The sequence below is a fragment of the Myotis brandtii genome, unplaced genomic scaffold (assembly GCF_000412655.1).
Source record: "Myotis brandtii unplaced genomic scaffold, ASM41265v1 scaffold1074, whole genome shotgun sequence".
NCBI lineage: Eukaryota > Metazoa > Chordata > Mammalia > Chiroptera > Vespertilionidae > Myotis > Myotis brandtii.
This window is the reverse complement of record NW_005353653.1, coordinates 252429-269041: the sequence shown is the minus strand read 5'-3', so window position 1 is coordinate 269041 and position 16613 is coordinate 252429. Positions and strand designations below refer to the sequence as shown.

Here is a 16613-nt window from a genome sequence, read left to right as displayed (position 1 = left end):
TGCCCTCTGCCACCCGGGAGCAGGCCTAAGCCAGCAGGTCGTTATCTCCCGAGGGGTCCCAGACTGCGAGAGGGCACAGGCCGGGCTGGGGGACCCCCCCCTCCCCCGCCCCCCGAGTGCACAAATTTTTGTGCACCGGGCCTCTAGTATAAGAATAATGGAACCACAGAAATTAAAAACAATCTAAAGCAACCCATTCGTTTCAGGGCAGATGTTGAAGAAATGGAGCCCAAGAAATCAAGCAAGTGGCCCAACATCACTGAGCTTGTCCACAGAGCTGGGACCAAGCCACAGGCCTCCTGGCCCACTGGCCACTGAAGTTGCTCTTGAGGCTAAAATTCAACTTCCACAGCAGAACTGAGAGAAGGCCCTCTGGTCCCTTTCATGCAAAATCAGCAGAATTTGTTCTGAAGATGTTTCCTTCCTTTCGTTTTGCCTCCATGTTGCACCTTAATGCCCACATTGGACGGTCTGTGCTGAGTTGAGGTCCTCTGGGGAAGGAGGGATATAGGCTGCCTCTGCCAGAAGTTCTTGCATCTGATCTAACTCCATCCCACTGTAGAGCAAGCTCACTCCCTAGTGGGCTGCTCCCCTGCAAACAGAGTGGGGAGAGCCCAGAGCTGACGTTCAGTTCTAGTCCATGCTCTGCCCCAGCCACTTCCCTCTTCAAGGCTTCCGTCATCTCATCCCTCAGCCGAGGATCAGGGTTAAGAGTGTTGGGTCCTCTCAGCATGCTCAGTGGTTCTCAAATGTAGTCCATGACCCCTGCATCCAATCATCTGAAAGACTCAATGAAAACGCCAGTGCCCGAGTCTCCACCCAGACCAGGAATGTGCAGTGTAATAAGCTGCCCGGGATGCTGACATGCTAATATTTAGGAACTCAGCATGCATCTAGACTGGCTGCCATTGGTTTACATTTCAGTTTCTTCCTTTTGTGTGTGTGTTAATCCTCACCTGAGGATATTTTCCCATTGACTTTTAGAGAGAGTGTAAGGGAGGGAGAGAGACAGAGAAAGACACATCGATTGGTTGCTTCCCGCAGGTGCCCAGGGATTGAGCCTGCAACCGAGGTACATGCCCTTGACTGGAATCGAACCCGGGACCCTTCAGTCCACAGTCTGATGCTCTATCCATTGAGCCAAACTGGGTAGGGCTACATTTCAGCTTCTTTAACTCCTAATTCTTATGGATCAGTTGATGAAAAATATGAAGAAAGAAATATCGAAAAGTAAAGTGTCTAACCATCTATAAGCAGATAAATTCACACACATTCCTCCCCAATCACTGAAAGGAAGTAGGGAGAGAGACATGCTGGCCCTGACTTTCCACACCAGGGTGTGTGATAGATGAGAGGGTACATTCACTGGCAAGGTCAGTTTCTTCTCTACTGCCCCCCCCCCCGCCTCCAGTCCTCCAACCTAACTCTGTTCCACCTGCTAAAGCCGCCAGGAGACTTAGCAGGTTAATAAGTTCAGGGCCTTATACAGGGAGGCCAGGCTGAAATGAGACTAGCCTGCAGATGTAAGAGATTGTTAACAAAAAATAAAAACTGTGAGTAGCTCATTGTGCTCATTCTGTATTTCTCCAAGACAGTGTTGAATCAACCCTTGGGTCAGGGAGGGAGGTGGGGTAGAGGCCTGTTAGCATCTGCATTTGGAGATTCTGTGGAGGGTTGTTTGGGGCTTTTAGAACCTCAGCCCTGCATTGAGTTCAGTCAGTCACAGAGCCCAGCGTGCTCCATGCCCTGCTGGTGCATGGTGGATGCCAAATCGGCAGCCCAAGACTTGGGAGGAGGAAGAGGCAAAAAGAAAACTGGTTGGAAAGAAGGAATTGAAGGAAATGTTAGAAACCAAAACTGATAAGACGGGTCAGAGATAAACACAGCACCCAGTCCTTTGACCCCCCCAGCTCCTTCAAATCCTCTTATAGTAAACTGTAAGAAATGTTATAAGGGAGGCGTGTATGGCACCAGGAGAAGGTAGAGCAGAGCCTAAGAAACCCACAGGCCTTTCCCGGGGTGAAACTCAGTTGCCTGACAGTATTCACCTGAGAAGGCCTGGGGGGAGCGTCCTGGGGAAGGGACAGCCTGTGCCCAGGCCCCGCGGCAGGGAGAGCGTGGTGCCTCCAGGGCTGGAAGAGGCCAGAGGGCGGAGGAGCCAGGGCGGAAGTGAGCTGTGCGGAGAGGCTGGAGAGGCTGGAGAGGCGGGTGTAAGGTGCAGCGCCTGAAAGAATTAGAAGGCCCTGCAGTGCTTTAAGCAACGGAGGGCCTGCAGGGCCGCTGTGTGATGCTAACGCAACCAGCACCTGCAGCCCTGCCTGTATCAGGCTCTGCCCCGAATGAGCACGGCACCTGCATTGCCTTGCTCGGTGCTCACAACACCCCCAGGTGCTAAGTCACTACTTTGACCCCCATTTTACAGATCAGGAAAATGAGGCACAAAGAGGTAAGGAACTTGCCCAAGTTTCAGATAAAGCAAGTGGCAGACCTGCATTCAAACCTGGTCAGTTTGGTTCTGAGGTTGCCTCCTGAACCTGCAACAAATCCAATTAGCTCTAGTGAAGGGAATGATTGCAGAGAGGCAAGAAAGACGCATCCTAATTGTCCCTCACTGCCTCCTGCTCACACCACACGGGCAACCCGCTGTCCAGGCCAGCACTCTGCCAGGGTCACCCGCTGGCTGGTGACTCTGTGACACAAGGTCTACCTGTGGCTGTGCACACACCCATGCAGGCCCATGCAGGTGTTTGAGGACAGACGGTGGGAAGGCTGGGGACCTGAGCCCAGAGAGGAAGTGCAAGCAGAGCCTAATGTCGCGAGGTGGGTGACAGACACGGGAGGAAGGGGAGGAGAGAGCACCGCAGAGACTCACTGGTCACTGATTTCTCTCCATAACCCAGGGGTCAGAAACAGTGGTGACTTGTCCAAGCCACAGAGCTGATGCCAGCGGATCAGGGACCTGCATCCTGGGCGGCCAGCAGGGAGGAAAGGGGTGTGAGGGCGGGGTGAGCAGTGGGTGCTCCCGGTTCATCACACCTGTCCTGATGCCTCCCGGACGGAGCTCCTCCCAGCCTTGCCCTCCCGCTGGCCTCCCTCACCCAGGGCTCCCCATACTCCTCTCCATCCTGACCCTGGGGCTTCAGATCCAAGCCATGGACGCCTCCCACTCACCATCTGTAGCTACTCTTTCCATGGACTGTTTCTCAGGTCATGAGTTACCAGCCACCTGCCACCAACACTGAGATCAGGCGTCAGCCAGGAGCCTCCTCTCCCTTCCTATCCTGTTCCTCCCCATTAAGAACTGAGTCCCAGCCCCCCAACGCCTGTGAATCATTCCTGTCACTTGAATCTCAATGTTGCTGCCCTCGTCCAGGTCTCCATGTGAATCACTCATGAGTTCCTGCGCTGGTCTGCTGCTTCCTGTCTCGCACTCCATCCAGCCATGAAATTGCATGGCCCCAACATTCTCAAATCCAAACCCGCACCAGCATCCCCTGGACCTGTTAGAATGCAAATCCCTGGCCCCTCCAGAGTGCCCACCTCAGTGGGTCTGGATGGAGCCAGAAAGGAACACGGGTTCCTGGTGCATCCCAGGGCTGCAGCTGGTCCCAGACCACACCTGGACAGCCACTGCTCTGGGGTCTACTTCTACACCACAGATCTGAGCACCTCATTCCTGCCCACGAACACCAGCGGCTCCGGCTGCCTGTAGCGTACAGCCCACACTCCTCACAGCCACCTCACAGCCTGGCCCATGACTGCCTTTCCAGCATCACCTCCTGCTACTGACTTCCCTCCACCTGTGATGGGGCCACATGGCCTGGGCATGTTCCTTAAGCCTGTCAGGTATTTCAGACTCCGGGTCTGTCCCCACAGTTCCCTCTGCCTGTAACGCTCTCCCCTTGGTGCCTATCAGTTCCCGCGGGGCCATCAGGGCCCCCTCACTGTTAATTCCCTCGGAGGCTTCAAGGACATGAGATCCACATGGACTTCGATGTCAGGCAGGTTGGCTTTGAATTTCAGATCAATCGCTTGTTAGTTGTGTGACCTGAGTTAGCCTTTCTGGTAAGCTGATGTCAACCTCAACCTCTTCGTGATGAAATGTGAGTAACAATGTTCACCTCACCAGGCTGTTGGGGAGGAAATGGCGCATGATAAATGCCTGATGGTGCTCAGTCCTCAATACACAAGAGCTGTGTGTGTTGTGAGCTTTGTGCCAACGCTGCCCGCTTCCCTGGAGCAGAACCACTTCTATTTTTCTCTATGTTCCCATGAAGTTTGTAAGTGACTCCATTTTGCATACTACAGGCTGTGGCCTCATTATTTTATACATTGCGCTTCATTCAGAGCACAGGTGGCCATCAGCTGAATTATAAAAATCGGTCCTCCCAGGAGCCTCAGTGGGCACATGGCTTGGCAAACATAGGCCTCTTTGTAGGAAGAAAATCTACAGGTGGACACAGCCTCCCGCACAGCATGTGCTTGGCGAGCAGGCCAATCTCACCCGTCACCTGTGCCCAGCAGTCCTCGGAGGTCCATGCACAGAGACCGTGAGTGCAGGAGAGTAGCCGCTGTTCCTCCTCAACCTTGAGCCCAGTGACGCTGAATCCATGCATCGGCCGAGGACAGAAAACATGTCCAAGGGGCTAGTAGGACCCTGGCTTCAGGGTCAGGATAGGACCCTCACTCCTGGAGGTGAGGGAGGAAGGGCCGAGGCTGGCTGCTTCAGAGGCGCGCGCATGTGTGTGTGTGTGGCGGGGGGCAGGCACTGACCTGCTGAGACCGGGCAGCAGCGAGCCGCCTTGGGGAGCAGGTAGGGGCTCCAGACAGTCCTTCGGACTCAGACAGAGCCTGGTGGTGGCTGAGGTGCAGGTGCTGCCTCACCTCGGGTTCAGCGCTCTGTGTCTACACCCCTGGCCGCCACCCACAGTGCGATGGAGCAGGAAGGCTGCCAGGAGGGCTGACCTGGGAGAAAAGCAGCACCCCCTCTCCTTCGAGCGAGGAATGGCCAGCGAGTCTCCCGAACAGCCAGGCTCCCTGCCCTGCCCCGCCCGAGGGAGCGGCTGCCCGGCTCCTCCCTTGGCCTCTGTCCCTCCTGTTGACTGGTCAGTCCGGCACCTGCCAGCCTCTCTGGGAGCAAGTCCCCCTGCCTCCTGACCTGCTCCCTGGGCTGCTGTGCAGCAGGCAGTTCCTGGTTCTCTGCACAAGCCGGGTCCACACGGCCAGACAGATGCCTCAGCACCCCCTCAGCTCTTGACCCCTTCCCACTCCAGCCTGCACAGAACCCACAACACTTTGGCGAGGATAGCTTATTTAATGCCCCAACTAAAATGTAAACCTTAAAGACGAGGATTTTAAAAATGCATCTTATATACCAAGTTTGGTATAGGTAAAGGGTTAAAATCATATTAACCAGGGAGAGCATATGCATGTATGCAGAGCCCATGGACACAGACAATAGTGTGGTGAAGGCCTGGGAGGGATGGGTGTGGGGTGGAGGGGTCAATGGGAAAAAAAAACAAAAAAACAAAAGGGACATCTGTAACACTTTCAACAATACAGATAAATTTTAAAAAATCATATTAATTTGCTAGATAAAGGGAAGGTAGTAAAGAAAGAAGAAAAGAAAAAAGAAAGCAGGGGCGGAAGGGAGAGAGATGTGAGGTGAGGGAGGAGACGAGGCAGGAGGTGGAGGGCCTGGACCCAGGTGGCCTTCCCTTGGAGACATCACAGGCCAGCGGAGGCCCAGTGCTTCACGGGAAGCATGCGGGCTCTGAGTTCAAATCCCAGTGCAGCCTCATGCTGACGGTGGGTTCAGACCAGTCGGTCCAGCGCTCTGAGCTCAGGTGGCACATTTTGAAAGCGGGGATAACATGTAGCTGAGAGGCATGTGTAAGAGGATCGGAGAGAAGGACGGGAAGCACGTGGCACATGGACATCGGCTGGGGGGCTGCAGGGCTGCCTTCCCAGGGGCTCCTGCCCTTGGAAAGCAGAGACTGCAGGGCTGGTGCAGATTGCATTGGGGTGCCCATCACCCACCCTGACCGTAAAAGTCAGTTATGAAAGTATGGGCCTTGCATGAATAATGACTTGACTAATTTTTACAAATGTTAATAGTGTGTACCAAGAAATCAAGAGATTTCCCCCTGAAAAGGCTTTGTTATTGTTTTTCAAATTATTTTAAAATTTATTTTAGAGAGAGAAAGGGTGGAGAGAGAGAGAGAGAGAGAGAGAGAGAGAGAGACATCGATCAGCTGTTTCTCATGTGGCCCTACCGGGGATCAAACATGCAATCTCTGGCTGTAGGTATGATGCTTCATCCAGCTAAGCCACCTGGCCAGGAGCTGGAAGAACTTTCCATATTCTTGCTCTAACCTAATAGATGACGGATATTCTATGATGCTCACCTGAGTTTTAATCCACATTCACTCTGAAAATCCTGGACTTGTAAGCCTGAACAAGTGCACCTTGGTCTGGGTCTGTAAGAGCTTTAGCGAAGGCAGAAAATGACACAACAAGCAGTAACTGTGCCTGTGACTAATCCTCTGACACCGATCCTTCCCTGTGATTTACTTACTTATTTATTTTTAAATATTTAATGCTGAGAGTATTACAGATGTCCCCCTTTCCCCCCATTGTCCCCCCTCCACCCGGTTCACGTCCCACCCCAGGCCTTCGCCACCCTATGGTCTGGGTCCATGGATAATGCATGCATGCATATCAGTTCTTTGGTTGATCTCTTCCTGGTTCTCTCCCCCTTTCCCTCTGAGATATGTCAGTGTGTTTCATGCTCCCATGCCTCTGGTTCTATTTTATTCATCAGTTTATTTTGTTCATTTATTTTGATTTTTAGATTCAATTGTTGGTAATTAATGCATTTTTTGCCATTTTATTGTTCATTTTTTAAAAATCTTTTTTTTTTCCTCAAAGAATACCCGTCAATATTTCATGTAATACTGGTTTGGTGTTGATGAATTCCTTTAGCTTTTTCTTATTTGGGAAGCTCTTTATCTGACCTTCAATTCTAAATGACAGCTTTGCTGGGTAAAGTAATCTTGGTTGTAGGTTCTTGCTATTCATCACTTTGAGTATTTCTTGCCACTCCCTTCTGGCCTGCAAAGTTTCTGTTGAGAAATCAGCCAACAGTCGTATGGGCACTCCTTTGTATGTAACTAACTGTTTTTCTCTTGCTGCTTTTAAGATTCTCTCTCTGTCTTTAACCCTTGACATTTTAATTATGATGTGTCTTGGTGTGGGCCTCTTTGGGTTCCTCTTGTTTGGAACTCTCTGTGCTTCCTGGACTTGTAAGTCTATTTCTTTCACCAGGTGGGGGAAGTTTTCTGTCATTATTTCTTCAAATAGGTTTTCAATATCTTGCTCTCACTTCTTCTGGTACCCCCAGGATGTGAATGTTGTCACATTTGAAGTTGTCCCAGAGGCTCCTTATACTATCTTCATATTTTTGGATTTTTTTTCTTTTTGTTCTTCTGATTGGGTATTTTTTGCTTCCTCATATTCCAAATCGTTGACCTGATTGTTGATTCCCTATAAATTATTCTTTATTTCAGTTAGTGTATCATTCATTTCTGTCTGATCCTTTTTCATGTGTTTGATGTTCTCACTAAGTCCCTTGAAGATCTCATTAAGTTTCATGAGCTTCCTTATAACCATTGTTTTGAACTCTGTACCTAATAGTTTGCTTGCTTTCACTTCATTTAGTTCTTTTTCTGGAGATTTCCTCTGTTCTTTCATTTGTGACATGTTTCTTTGTCTCCACATTTTGTCTGTTTCCCTGCATTTGTTTCTGTGTATTAGGTAGAGCTGCTATGGCTCCTAGAATTGGTAGAGTGGCCTTGTATAGTAGGTGTCCTTTAGGGACCAGTGGTTCAGCCACCCCAGTCATAGGAGCTGGCCTTCTAGGTGGGCCCCTGTGGGGGCTATGTGCACTATCTTGTTGTAGTTGAGCCTTGATTGCTGTTGGCATCACTGGGAGGGATTGACCCCAAGGCCAATTTGCTGTGAGGACCAGCGGCGACTACAGTGGAAGAGCTGCTGTGCAGGAGCCCCCCTATGGAGCAGGACTTGCTTCAGTGGCACTTTGGAGCTCACTGAGTCTGTCCCTTGAGTGTGTGATTTGTGGATGTGTAGAATTGTAATATGGTGTGCTCTGAAGCTGTCCACGGGGTGCATTGCCTCTGAGGCCTCCCAGGCGGTGCAAAGTCAGTCACTGCCTGTGCTCTGCCTGGGGCCACTTGGTAGGAGCTACAGAGGGATCTGCAGATAGCTGCTACTTGTGTTGGGCTTTGGGAGGTAGAGGGCATACTGACACCAGCTACTGCTTATTTGAGAGATTTTGAGTAGGAAAGTCTGAATCCTGAGCCAGGATAGGCCATTCATATGGAAAAGCTGCTGCAAACAGCTTGGGTGGGATTAAAAATTGGGTGGGGCAGGATCTCAGAGAATCACCAGGGAAGTACGTCCAAGTAAGTCCCTGTGTGGGTTCTTTAAGAGGAACTGCCTGGGTCTCCAGTAGCTTCTGTGTCACTTAGCCACAGTTCCCAATGATTTTTACAGCTTAAAGTTTCAGGGGCTTCTCTTCCCAGCACTGGTGTGGAGCTAGGACCTTTTGCTCCTCACGGGAGGCCTCTGCAGCCTAGATATTCCTCCAGATTAAAAACATGCCACACATGAGTGTTGGACTAGCCCAGTGGTCAGCAAACTCATTAGTCAACAGAGCCAAATATCAACAGTATTTCTTCAAAATAGACTCGCCCAGGCCAAAAACCGACTTCTGAGCATGGGCCACAAAGTTTCAATCGCACTGTATGTGCGCCCACACGTGGTATTTTGTGGAAGAGCCACACTCGAGGGCCAAAGAGCCGCATGTGGCTCACAAGCCCCAGTTTGCCGACAACGGGACTAGCCCATTTGGTGCCTCCGCCCCTCCTAGCAGTCTCTATGTGCTTTCTTCTTTACTTCTCTAGTTGTAGGACTTCCATTCAGCCAGATTTAATGCAGCTCTGAATGAGGGTTGCTCTGTATTTTAGTTATAATTTTGATGTGGTTGTGGGAGGTGGTGAGTACCAGCATTTATTTATGCCGCCATCTTGGTTCTCCAGCCCACTCCCCTGTGATCTAACCATCTCTCCCCAACAGCACCTCTCAAGGTCAAAGTCAGCTGATGTTGGTGTGTTTCACTTTCCTGGGACCTGTCCCAGCCCTGCCAGGGGGTGCTTATGAGCAATAAAATAATCAGAACAAACAAAGAACACCTGGACTATCCAAAAATAGAACCCTTTGATTCATGTGAATTGGTCAAAGCCTCCCTTACCTGTTACAGGTGCTGGACTAGGAAAGCATCATGGTTTTAAATAGTCACCAGTGATTCTCACCAGGGCCAGCTCAGTAAAGATTTGTGCAATGAACAGAGAAATAAATGAAAAAAAATGAATGACTAACTGACTGTATCAATGGAGGGTTTATAAGCACACAGCTCAGCTTTATGTCCTTCCATCTCCCTCCCCAGCCCACCCCCAGTCCAAATCACCTGTTCATTCCTTACCCTCGTGATCAGCTCCCCGACCATTCCTGTCCAGGTGCCATTGGCCTCGGGAACGCCATACACGCCATCCCCAACCAGGCGGATCCTGTAGTTGAACCGGAGGATCTCTGCTAGCTCTTTGAGCATGTCCACACAGAAGCCCTCGTAGCGGTCATTGCCTTCCATCTCCTGGTGATTCCCCTTCAGCATTAAATATGGGTTTTCCTGCAGCAAAACTGGGCAGCTGTCATTCTCATCTCAGCCCTGGTGTCTAAGCACATGAGATGGGACCCGGGGCACAGGAGGTTCGGGAGGCGATGGGGAGATGAAGGGAAGTGGGGAAGTGGATTAGGTAACGGGCTACTTTGGAGGTGGTGACTAGCTCCCCTCCTCCAAATTCAAGGCACTTATCTTACCAGGAACAAACAAGAGTCCCACTGCAGAGTGTCAAGCTGAAGGCCTTCTGCCTATGTAAGGTCATTGCCTGACCCCCCCCCCACTCCATCCCTTGTCTGTTTGTTTGTTTATTCCACACGGACCTATCACTGAGCAATAAGAGATACAAGGATGCTGAGAAGACAGCAGGCCAGGTAAGAACCTGTGCTGAGCACCTGCAGCCACGGGGGAGCTGGTCCAGCCAGGAGTGTTGGGAAGAGGGATAGGGCCTCTGGAAAGCTCCGTGGAGGAGGTGGGGCATGAGCTGGGCCTGGAGGATGACAGAACACTGACCGATAGAAGGGTGTGGATGGCAGGTCCCACGGGCGTGATCCAGGGCATATCCCGAGTGAGGCCATGCAGGGGTGTTCAGGGGACAATGGGCCCTCCATTTAGGGAAGCATGGGGAGAGAGGGATCAGAGAAGAAATGTAGGAAGATGAATTAAGGTCAGCAGAGCCTGTACACCACACATATAGTAGGGAAGCATTAACAGTTTTAAAGACTTAAGATATAAGTGTAGAATATTGAGTAGCAAGGGACAGAATGTCTGGGGGTGAGAACAGACACTCCCTAATATGAAATACTGAGTCCTGAGCCATAGTTTGACTCGGGTTGGACACAGAGAGGGTCAGGCGTGGTGACAGCCTGGGTGTCAGGCACACAAGGGTGGGGCCCTCAGACCCTTGGAGCCTGGGTAGATGACTGAGGGTGGCGTCTCACGGCCAGGGATGATTTGGAAGGAAAAGGATTTGGAACATGTTGAATCTGTTTAAAATGTGGCGTAAGGGCAAGGTTGGGGCCAAGGTTGGGAGACTCTTGTAGCAGCAATGGCTGAAGGTCCAGAATCTGTGAGGCCACTGACAGGAAGAAGCCAGGAAGGACAGAGAGGGGTAAGCAGACCTTGTGGAGACAGTGATGTTAGGGGTGTGAGGGGAGCCACAGAAGACAGAAGAGCGTCCAGAAGAGCTGAGGGTCAGAAGGTCAAGGGCCTATCAGTCACGAAGGGAAGTCTCAGGCAGATGCCCACACAGACAGGCTCCGAGAGGCAGCCTTGCACAGCAGAGTGGGGAGGCGGGGCAGCACCCACAGGACTGGAGGGAATGCGCCTACACAGGAGTGAGCAGCTGTGAAGCTGGTAGAGGAAAGCCGCCGGCAGAGCATCCCCAACCCCCAGGCGCGTCTCTCTGAGCTTCAGCTCCTCATCTGCACACCCAGGGCCCATAAGCCCAGGAGGTGTGGCTCTGTGAGTTGGTGGCAGCGAGAGGGCAGCGCTTGTGCTTCAGGTGGGGCAGCGGGCTTAGGGAGCGGAAGCTGGAGCGGAGATGGGAACTGCTCGCTCTGCCCTTTGCTTCGGTGTTCCCTCTGCCAGGACGTCTCTTCCCAGATGACTCGGCTGCCATGTTCGTCCCGTCAGGTGTCTGCTCAGACCTCCCCTCAGGGAGGCTCTGCCCACCTGGGTGTTTACACTGCCCGCCCCAGGCCTGTCTACTGCGGAGCACCAAGCACAGCGCCCAGCACAGGGGATAATAAATGCCCATCGATGAACGAACAGACATGTCAAGTGACACCTGGCTCCCACCAGGTGCAGGGAAAGCTCAGCAGCCTGGCCTTCAAGTCCCTCCACAGCGCGGACCCAGCCTGCACCTCTGGCCTGTAGCTCACCTCCCCAAGGCTCAGCTCTGGGGAATCCGCCCTTCCCAGCATTTCCAGGCATTGACGATACTCTCTCTGATTCATTTCTCCCTCCCCCTCCTTGGCCTGGAGCTCATTTTCCATGCCCCTTCTCCTCAGAAGGCTTTGCTGACTCCCGGATGGCCGGACCCTCTCCCCTTCAACCCGTAGGTGCTTGGTGTGACCTCTTTCCTGGCCCCACCCCACTCTGCTTGTAGCACATCAAGTCCAGCCCCAGCCGGGCGAGCAGCTCATGAAGGTGGGGATGGAGCCCCGAGCCCTACAGCATCTCTGAAAGCCTAAGAGAAGCAGCGCATCTGCAGACCTTGCACATCAGCGGCGCGCACGGATCCATCCTGTCTCTGCTTTGGGCTGGACTCTATCAGTGCGGCCACACTGGGTGCGGCTGACAGGGGTGGCCGGGCAGGGAGGTGTGCTGCTGAGCAGTTAACGGGAAAACGGGGTGCGGGAGAGAGGAACCACGTAATTGCTGCTTTGTCCACGCAGGTGGTTGCATTGACACATCTTTGAAAACATGGTCCTCAGGGGGAAGAAGGCTCCCTTGGCTGGGCTGAGCTTGCCTGGCGCCCTCGTTTCTGACCTATCTGAGGACTGGATGGAGTCTCCCGTCTCCGTGGGCTGGGAGGAGCGCAGTGCCTGGCTAGGGGAGGAGGGCGCGGGGAGGAGGGTATAGGGAGAAGGGTGCAGGGAGGAGGGTATAGGGAGGAGGGCGAGGGGAGGAGGATATAGGGAGGAGGGTGCGGGGAGGAGGGTATAGGGAGGAGGGCACGGGGAGGAGGGTATAGGAAGAAGGGTATAGGGAGGAGGGCACGGGAAGGAGGGTACGGGGAGGAGGGTATAGGGAGGAGGGTACGGGGAGGAGGGCATAGGGAGGAGGGCGAGGGGAGGAGGGTACAGGGAGGAGGGTATAGGGAGGAGGGCGCGGGGAGGAGGGTATAGGGAGAAGGGTGCAGGGAGGAGGGTATAGGGAGGAGGGCGCGGGGAGGAGGGTATAGGGAGAAGGGTGCAGGGAGGAGGGTATAGGGAGGAGGGCGCGGGGAGGAGGGTATAGGGAGAAGGGTGCAGGGAGGAGGGTATAGGGAGGAGGGCGCGGGGAGGAGGGTATAGGGAGAAGGGTGCAGGGAGGAGGGTATAGGGAGGAGGGCGCGGGGAGGAGGGTATAGGGAGAAGGGTGCAGGGAGGAGGGTATAGGGAGGAGGGCGCGGGGAGGAGGGTATAGGGAGAAGGGTGCAGGGAGGAGGGTATAGGGAGGAGGGCGCGGGGAGGAGGGTATAGGGAGAAGGGTGCAGGGAGGAGGGTATAGGGAGGAGGGCGCGGGGAGGAGGGTATAGGGAGAAGGGTGCAGGGAGGAGGGTATAGGGAGGAGGGCGCGGGGAGGAGGGTATAGGGAGAAGGGTGCAGGGAGGAGGGTATAGGGAGGAGGGCGCGGGGAGGAGGGTATAGGGAGAAGGGTGCAGGGAGGAGGGTATAGGGAGGAGGGCGCGGGGAGGAGGGTATAGGGAGAAGGGTGCAGGGAGGAGGGTATAGGGAGGAGGGCGCGGGGAGGAGGGTATAGGGAGAAGGGTGCAGGGAGGAGGGTATAGGGAGGAGGGCGCGGGGAGGAGGGTATAGGGAGAAGGGTGCAGGGAGGAGGGTATAGGGAGGAGGGCGCGGGGAGGAGGGTATAGGGAGAAGGGTGCAGGGAGGAGGGTATAGGGAGGAGGGCGCGGGGAGGAGGGTATAGGGAGAAGGGTGCAGGGAGGAGGGTATAGGGAGGAGGGCGCGGGGAGGAGGGTATAGGGAGAAGGGTGCAGGGAGGAGGGTATAGGGAGGAGGGCGCGGGGAGGAGGGTATAGGGAGAAGGGTGCAGGGAGGAGGGTATAGGGAGGAGGGCGCGGGGAGGAGGGTATAGGGAGAAGGGTGCAGGGAGGAGGGTATAGGGAGGAGGGCGCGGGGAGGAGGGTATAGGGAGAAGGGTGCAGGGAGGAGGGTATAGGGAGGAGGGCGCGGGGAGGAGGGTACAGGGAGGAGGGGTGGGGATTCTGGAAGAAAACTGAATCCAATAGAAAAGGCAGCGCCAGGGCCCTGTGGGCTGAGCATGTCCCCAGCAGCTGAGCACGAGGACAGGGGCCAGGAGTGAGGTGGCTGTCATGGATGAGAAGCAGACAGCCTGGTGGGCTTCTCCCGCCTGTGCCTCTAGGTCCCCTTCCCTCGGCCATCACAGCTCCCCGACTGCCTGGAAGAGTGTCCCCATCCATCCCCCTCTCCCAGCTGCTTTGGGACTCATCAAACTTCGTTTCCAGGGGAAACACAACTGGAGTGAATTGCCCCCCACGCTGTCCAGCTGGCCGGGGCTGTGACTAGAGCTCCATCCTCCGCTCACTGGGGAGCCTGTGAGTGGCTGGACTTGGGGAGCACCCTGGGGCTGCAGCCGGGAGGGGGGGGCACCTGCTTACCAGAATGGTGGTGACGACCAGGGTGGTGTTGAAGAGACTGTTAGACGTGTTGGAGGCATAGAGGCCGCTGTCCATGCTGAGGCCGTCTGCCACGTGCCACTGGCCAATCTGAGGAGACCAAGGAGAAAGGGCTGGGGAAAAAGGGCGGGAGGGGGGCTGGCAGCTGGCGCCCAGGCCCTGCGGGTGCAGGAGCCAAGAGGGTGGGGCCCTCACCCCAGGTAAGCCACAGAAGCGGGGAGATGCGGCCTGGCCTGCACAGCCAAGGGGCTAACCTGGGATAATTTCCATGGGTTGGGGGTCAGAAAAGGGTGAAGAGACCTGAGGGAGGAAGGGAAGAAAGGGGCACAGGCTCAGGAGCGCTGGGAGAATAAACGGAAAAATAAGTCAGGAATGGCATGTAGCGCAGGGACATTCTCTCACACAAAAGGGAGTGGAACATGCGGGTTTGCAGGTCTGGAGGCGGGAGTGAGCCACACAGCCTTTGCTCCCTCCACCTGCAGGAGCTCGGCTTCTCTGAGTGAGAGTCAGGAGGGTGGGGAGAGCTGGGACCCCCAGGCCTTTAATGTTTGCTGAGGGGCTCGGTGAATGAAGGAACCAGAGGAGGAAAGACCCGTTCCAGTCCTGGTCGGTTCCTCTGCCAGACGTGAGAACTGAGACAGTGACTGAAATCTTTCCGAGTCTCCCTCTCTGTCTATAGATGGAGATGCATGTTTTCTCTGTCCTACTCTCGAGCCCCCGCGTCCTGGAGGCGCCACTTTGCTGCATGTTATTCAGCAGCCCCAGGATCGCGGGTCGCAGCTGTGCAGCCTCAGAGAAGCTGCTGCACCTCTCTGAGCACGCTTCCTCGCCTGCCACTGGGCCTAATGAGAGAAACTTTACTGGGTGGTGGTGACATTGTATTTAACCCAACATTAATAAATGCAATTTTCTTTTTTCTTCCCCCTCGTGTGTGTGTTTGTGTGTGTGTTTGTGTGCTTGTGTGTGTCTCTGTGTGTATGTTTGTGTGTCTCTGTTTGCGTGTATGTCTGTGTGTGTCTCTGTGTGTGTGTGTCTCTCTGTGTGTTTGTGTGTGTATGTGTGTGTTTGTGTGTATGTCTGTGTGTGTCTCTGTGTGTATGTGTGTGTCTGTGTGTGTTTGTGTGTGTTTGTGTGTGTGTTTGTGTGTGTTTGTGTGTATTTGTGTGTATGTCTCTGTGTGTGTGTTTGTGTGTGTGTTTGTGTGTCTGTGTGTGTGTCTCTGTATGTCTGTGTGTGTTTGTGTGTGTTTGCATGTGTGTTTGTGTGTATGTCTCTGTGTTTTTGTGTGTGTCTCTGTGTGTTTGTGTGTATGTCTCTGTGTGTGTGTTTGTGTGTGTGTGTGTCTGTGTGTGTATGTTTGTGTGTTTGTGTGTCTGTGCGTGTATGTCTGTGTCTCTGTGTGTTTGTGTGTCTCTCTGTGTATGTCTGTGTGTGTCTCTGTGTGTTTGTGTGTCTCTCTGTGTATGTTTGTGTGTGTCTGTGTGTGTTTGTGTGTGTCTGTGTGTGTCTCTGTGTGTTTGTGTGCGTCTGTGTGTGTTTGCATGTGTGTTTGTGTGTGTATGTGTGTGTATGTGTGTGTGTGTTTGTGTGTGTTTGTGTGTGTTTGTGTGTTTGTGTGTGTGTATGTGTGTGTGTGTCTCTCTGTGTATGTTTGTGTGCGTCTGTGTGTGTTTGCATGTGTGTTTGTGTGTGTATGTGTGTGTGTGTGTTTGTGTGTTTGTGTGTGTCTCTGTGTGTGTGCGTCTGTGTGTGTTTGCATGTGTGTTTGTGTGTGTATGTGTGTGTATGTGTGTGTGTGTTTGTGTGTGTTTGTGTGTGTTTGTGTGTTTGTGTGTGTGTATGTGTGTGTGTGTTACCAACATATTTCTATTAGCTGGAGCCCCTGGCGAATCATTTCTGTTGCTGAGAGTTGCAGGGGGCAGCCAGGAGAGACAGGTGGTGGCTGGCTAGAACCCAAGGCAGTGCCCACACCCGCCTTGCAGGCAGTGCCAGGCCCCAGCAGCAGCTTTCTTGGAAAACCCTTACATTTCCATGGATGCCGTGTGGCTCTGGCCACCAGAGCTGGCCTCAGAGTCCCTCCTGTGAAAGTGTCAGCATCAGTAGAGACCTGTCCCCCCTGGGTACTCATCTCCACCCGGAGGGGTCGGTGGTGAGTGAGCAGGACCATCTCCCTGACGTCACTGTCGAGACTGGAGAGGGCCGAGCTCGGACCTCCCTGGACCATCAGCTGGGGACTCCTGCCCACCTCTAGGGTCAGGTAGGAGCCTGGTGGTCTCCACAGGTGCTACTTTCATCTGCCAAAGGGGAGACGGCCCCAACCTCTTCCCCAGCCCCTGCGAGGGCGCCCCCTGGAGGGCTGAAAGGTCCTGTGCTCCTGTTCACCTGCCCTTCACAAGACTGTCTCCTGCAGATCCGCACAGGAAACTCGTTTTATAGAGAAAGAAACGGACACCAAATGAAAAGAGCCATCAATGTGAGGTCACCTCCAGG

At 53.7% G+C, this 16613-nt stretch overlaps 1 protein-coding gene across 6 annotated transcripts in view; it reads right to left on the bottom strand.

The window, feature by feature from the left end:
- The window catches only part of GRIK4 (glutamate receptor, ionotropic, kainate 4), a 271548-nt gene that overhangs the window by 37675 nt on the left and 217260 nt on the right, over positions 1-16613 (bottom strand). For 5 of the 6 annotated variants that reach the window (XM_014541801.1, XM_014541793.1, XM_014541816.1 and 2 more), the window contains 2 exons: positions 14106-14213; positions 9563-9766 (listed from right to left, as the gene is read on the bottom strand). In XM_014541801.1, the coding sequence (XP_014397287.1) occupies positions 9563-9766; positions 14106-14213 (312 nt within the window). The remainder of the gene's footprint in view (positions 1-9562; positions 9767-14105; positions 14214-16613) is intronic. The other variant, XM_014541818.1, reaches the window with a different exon arrangement.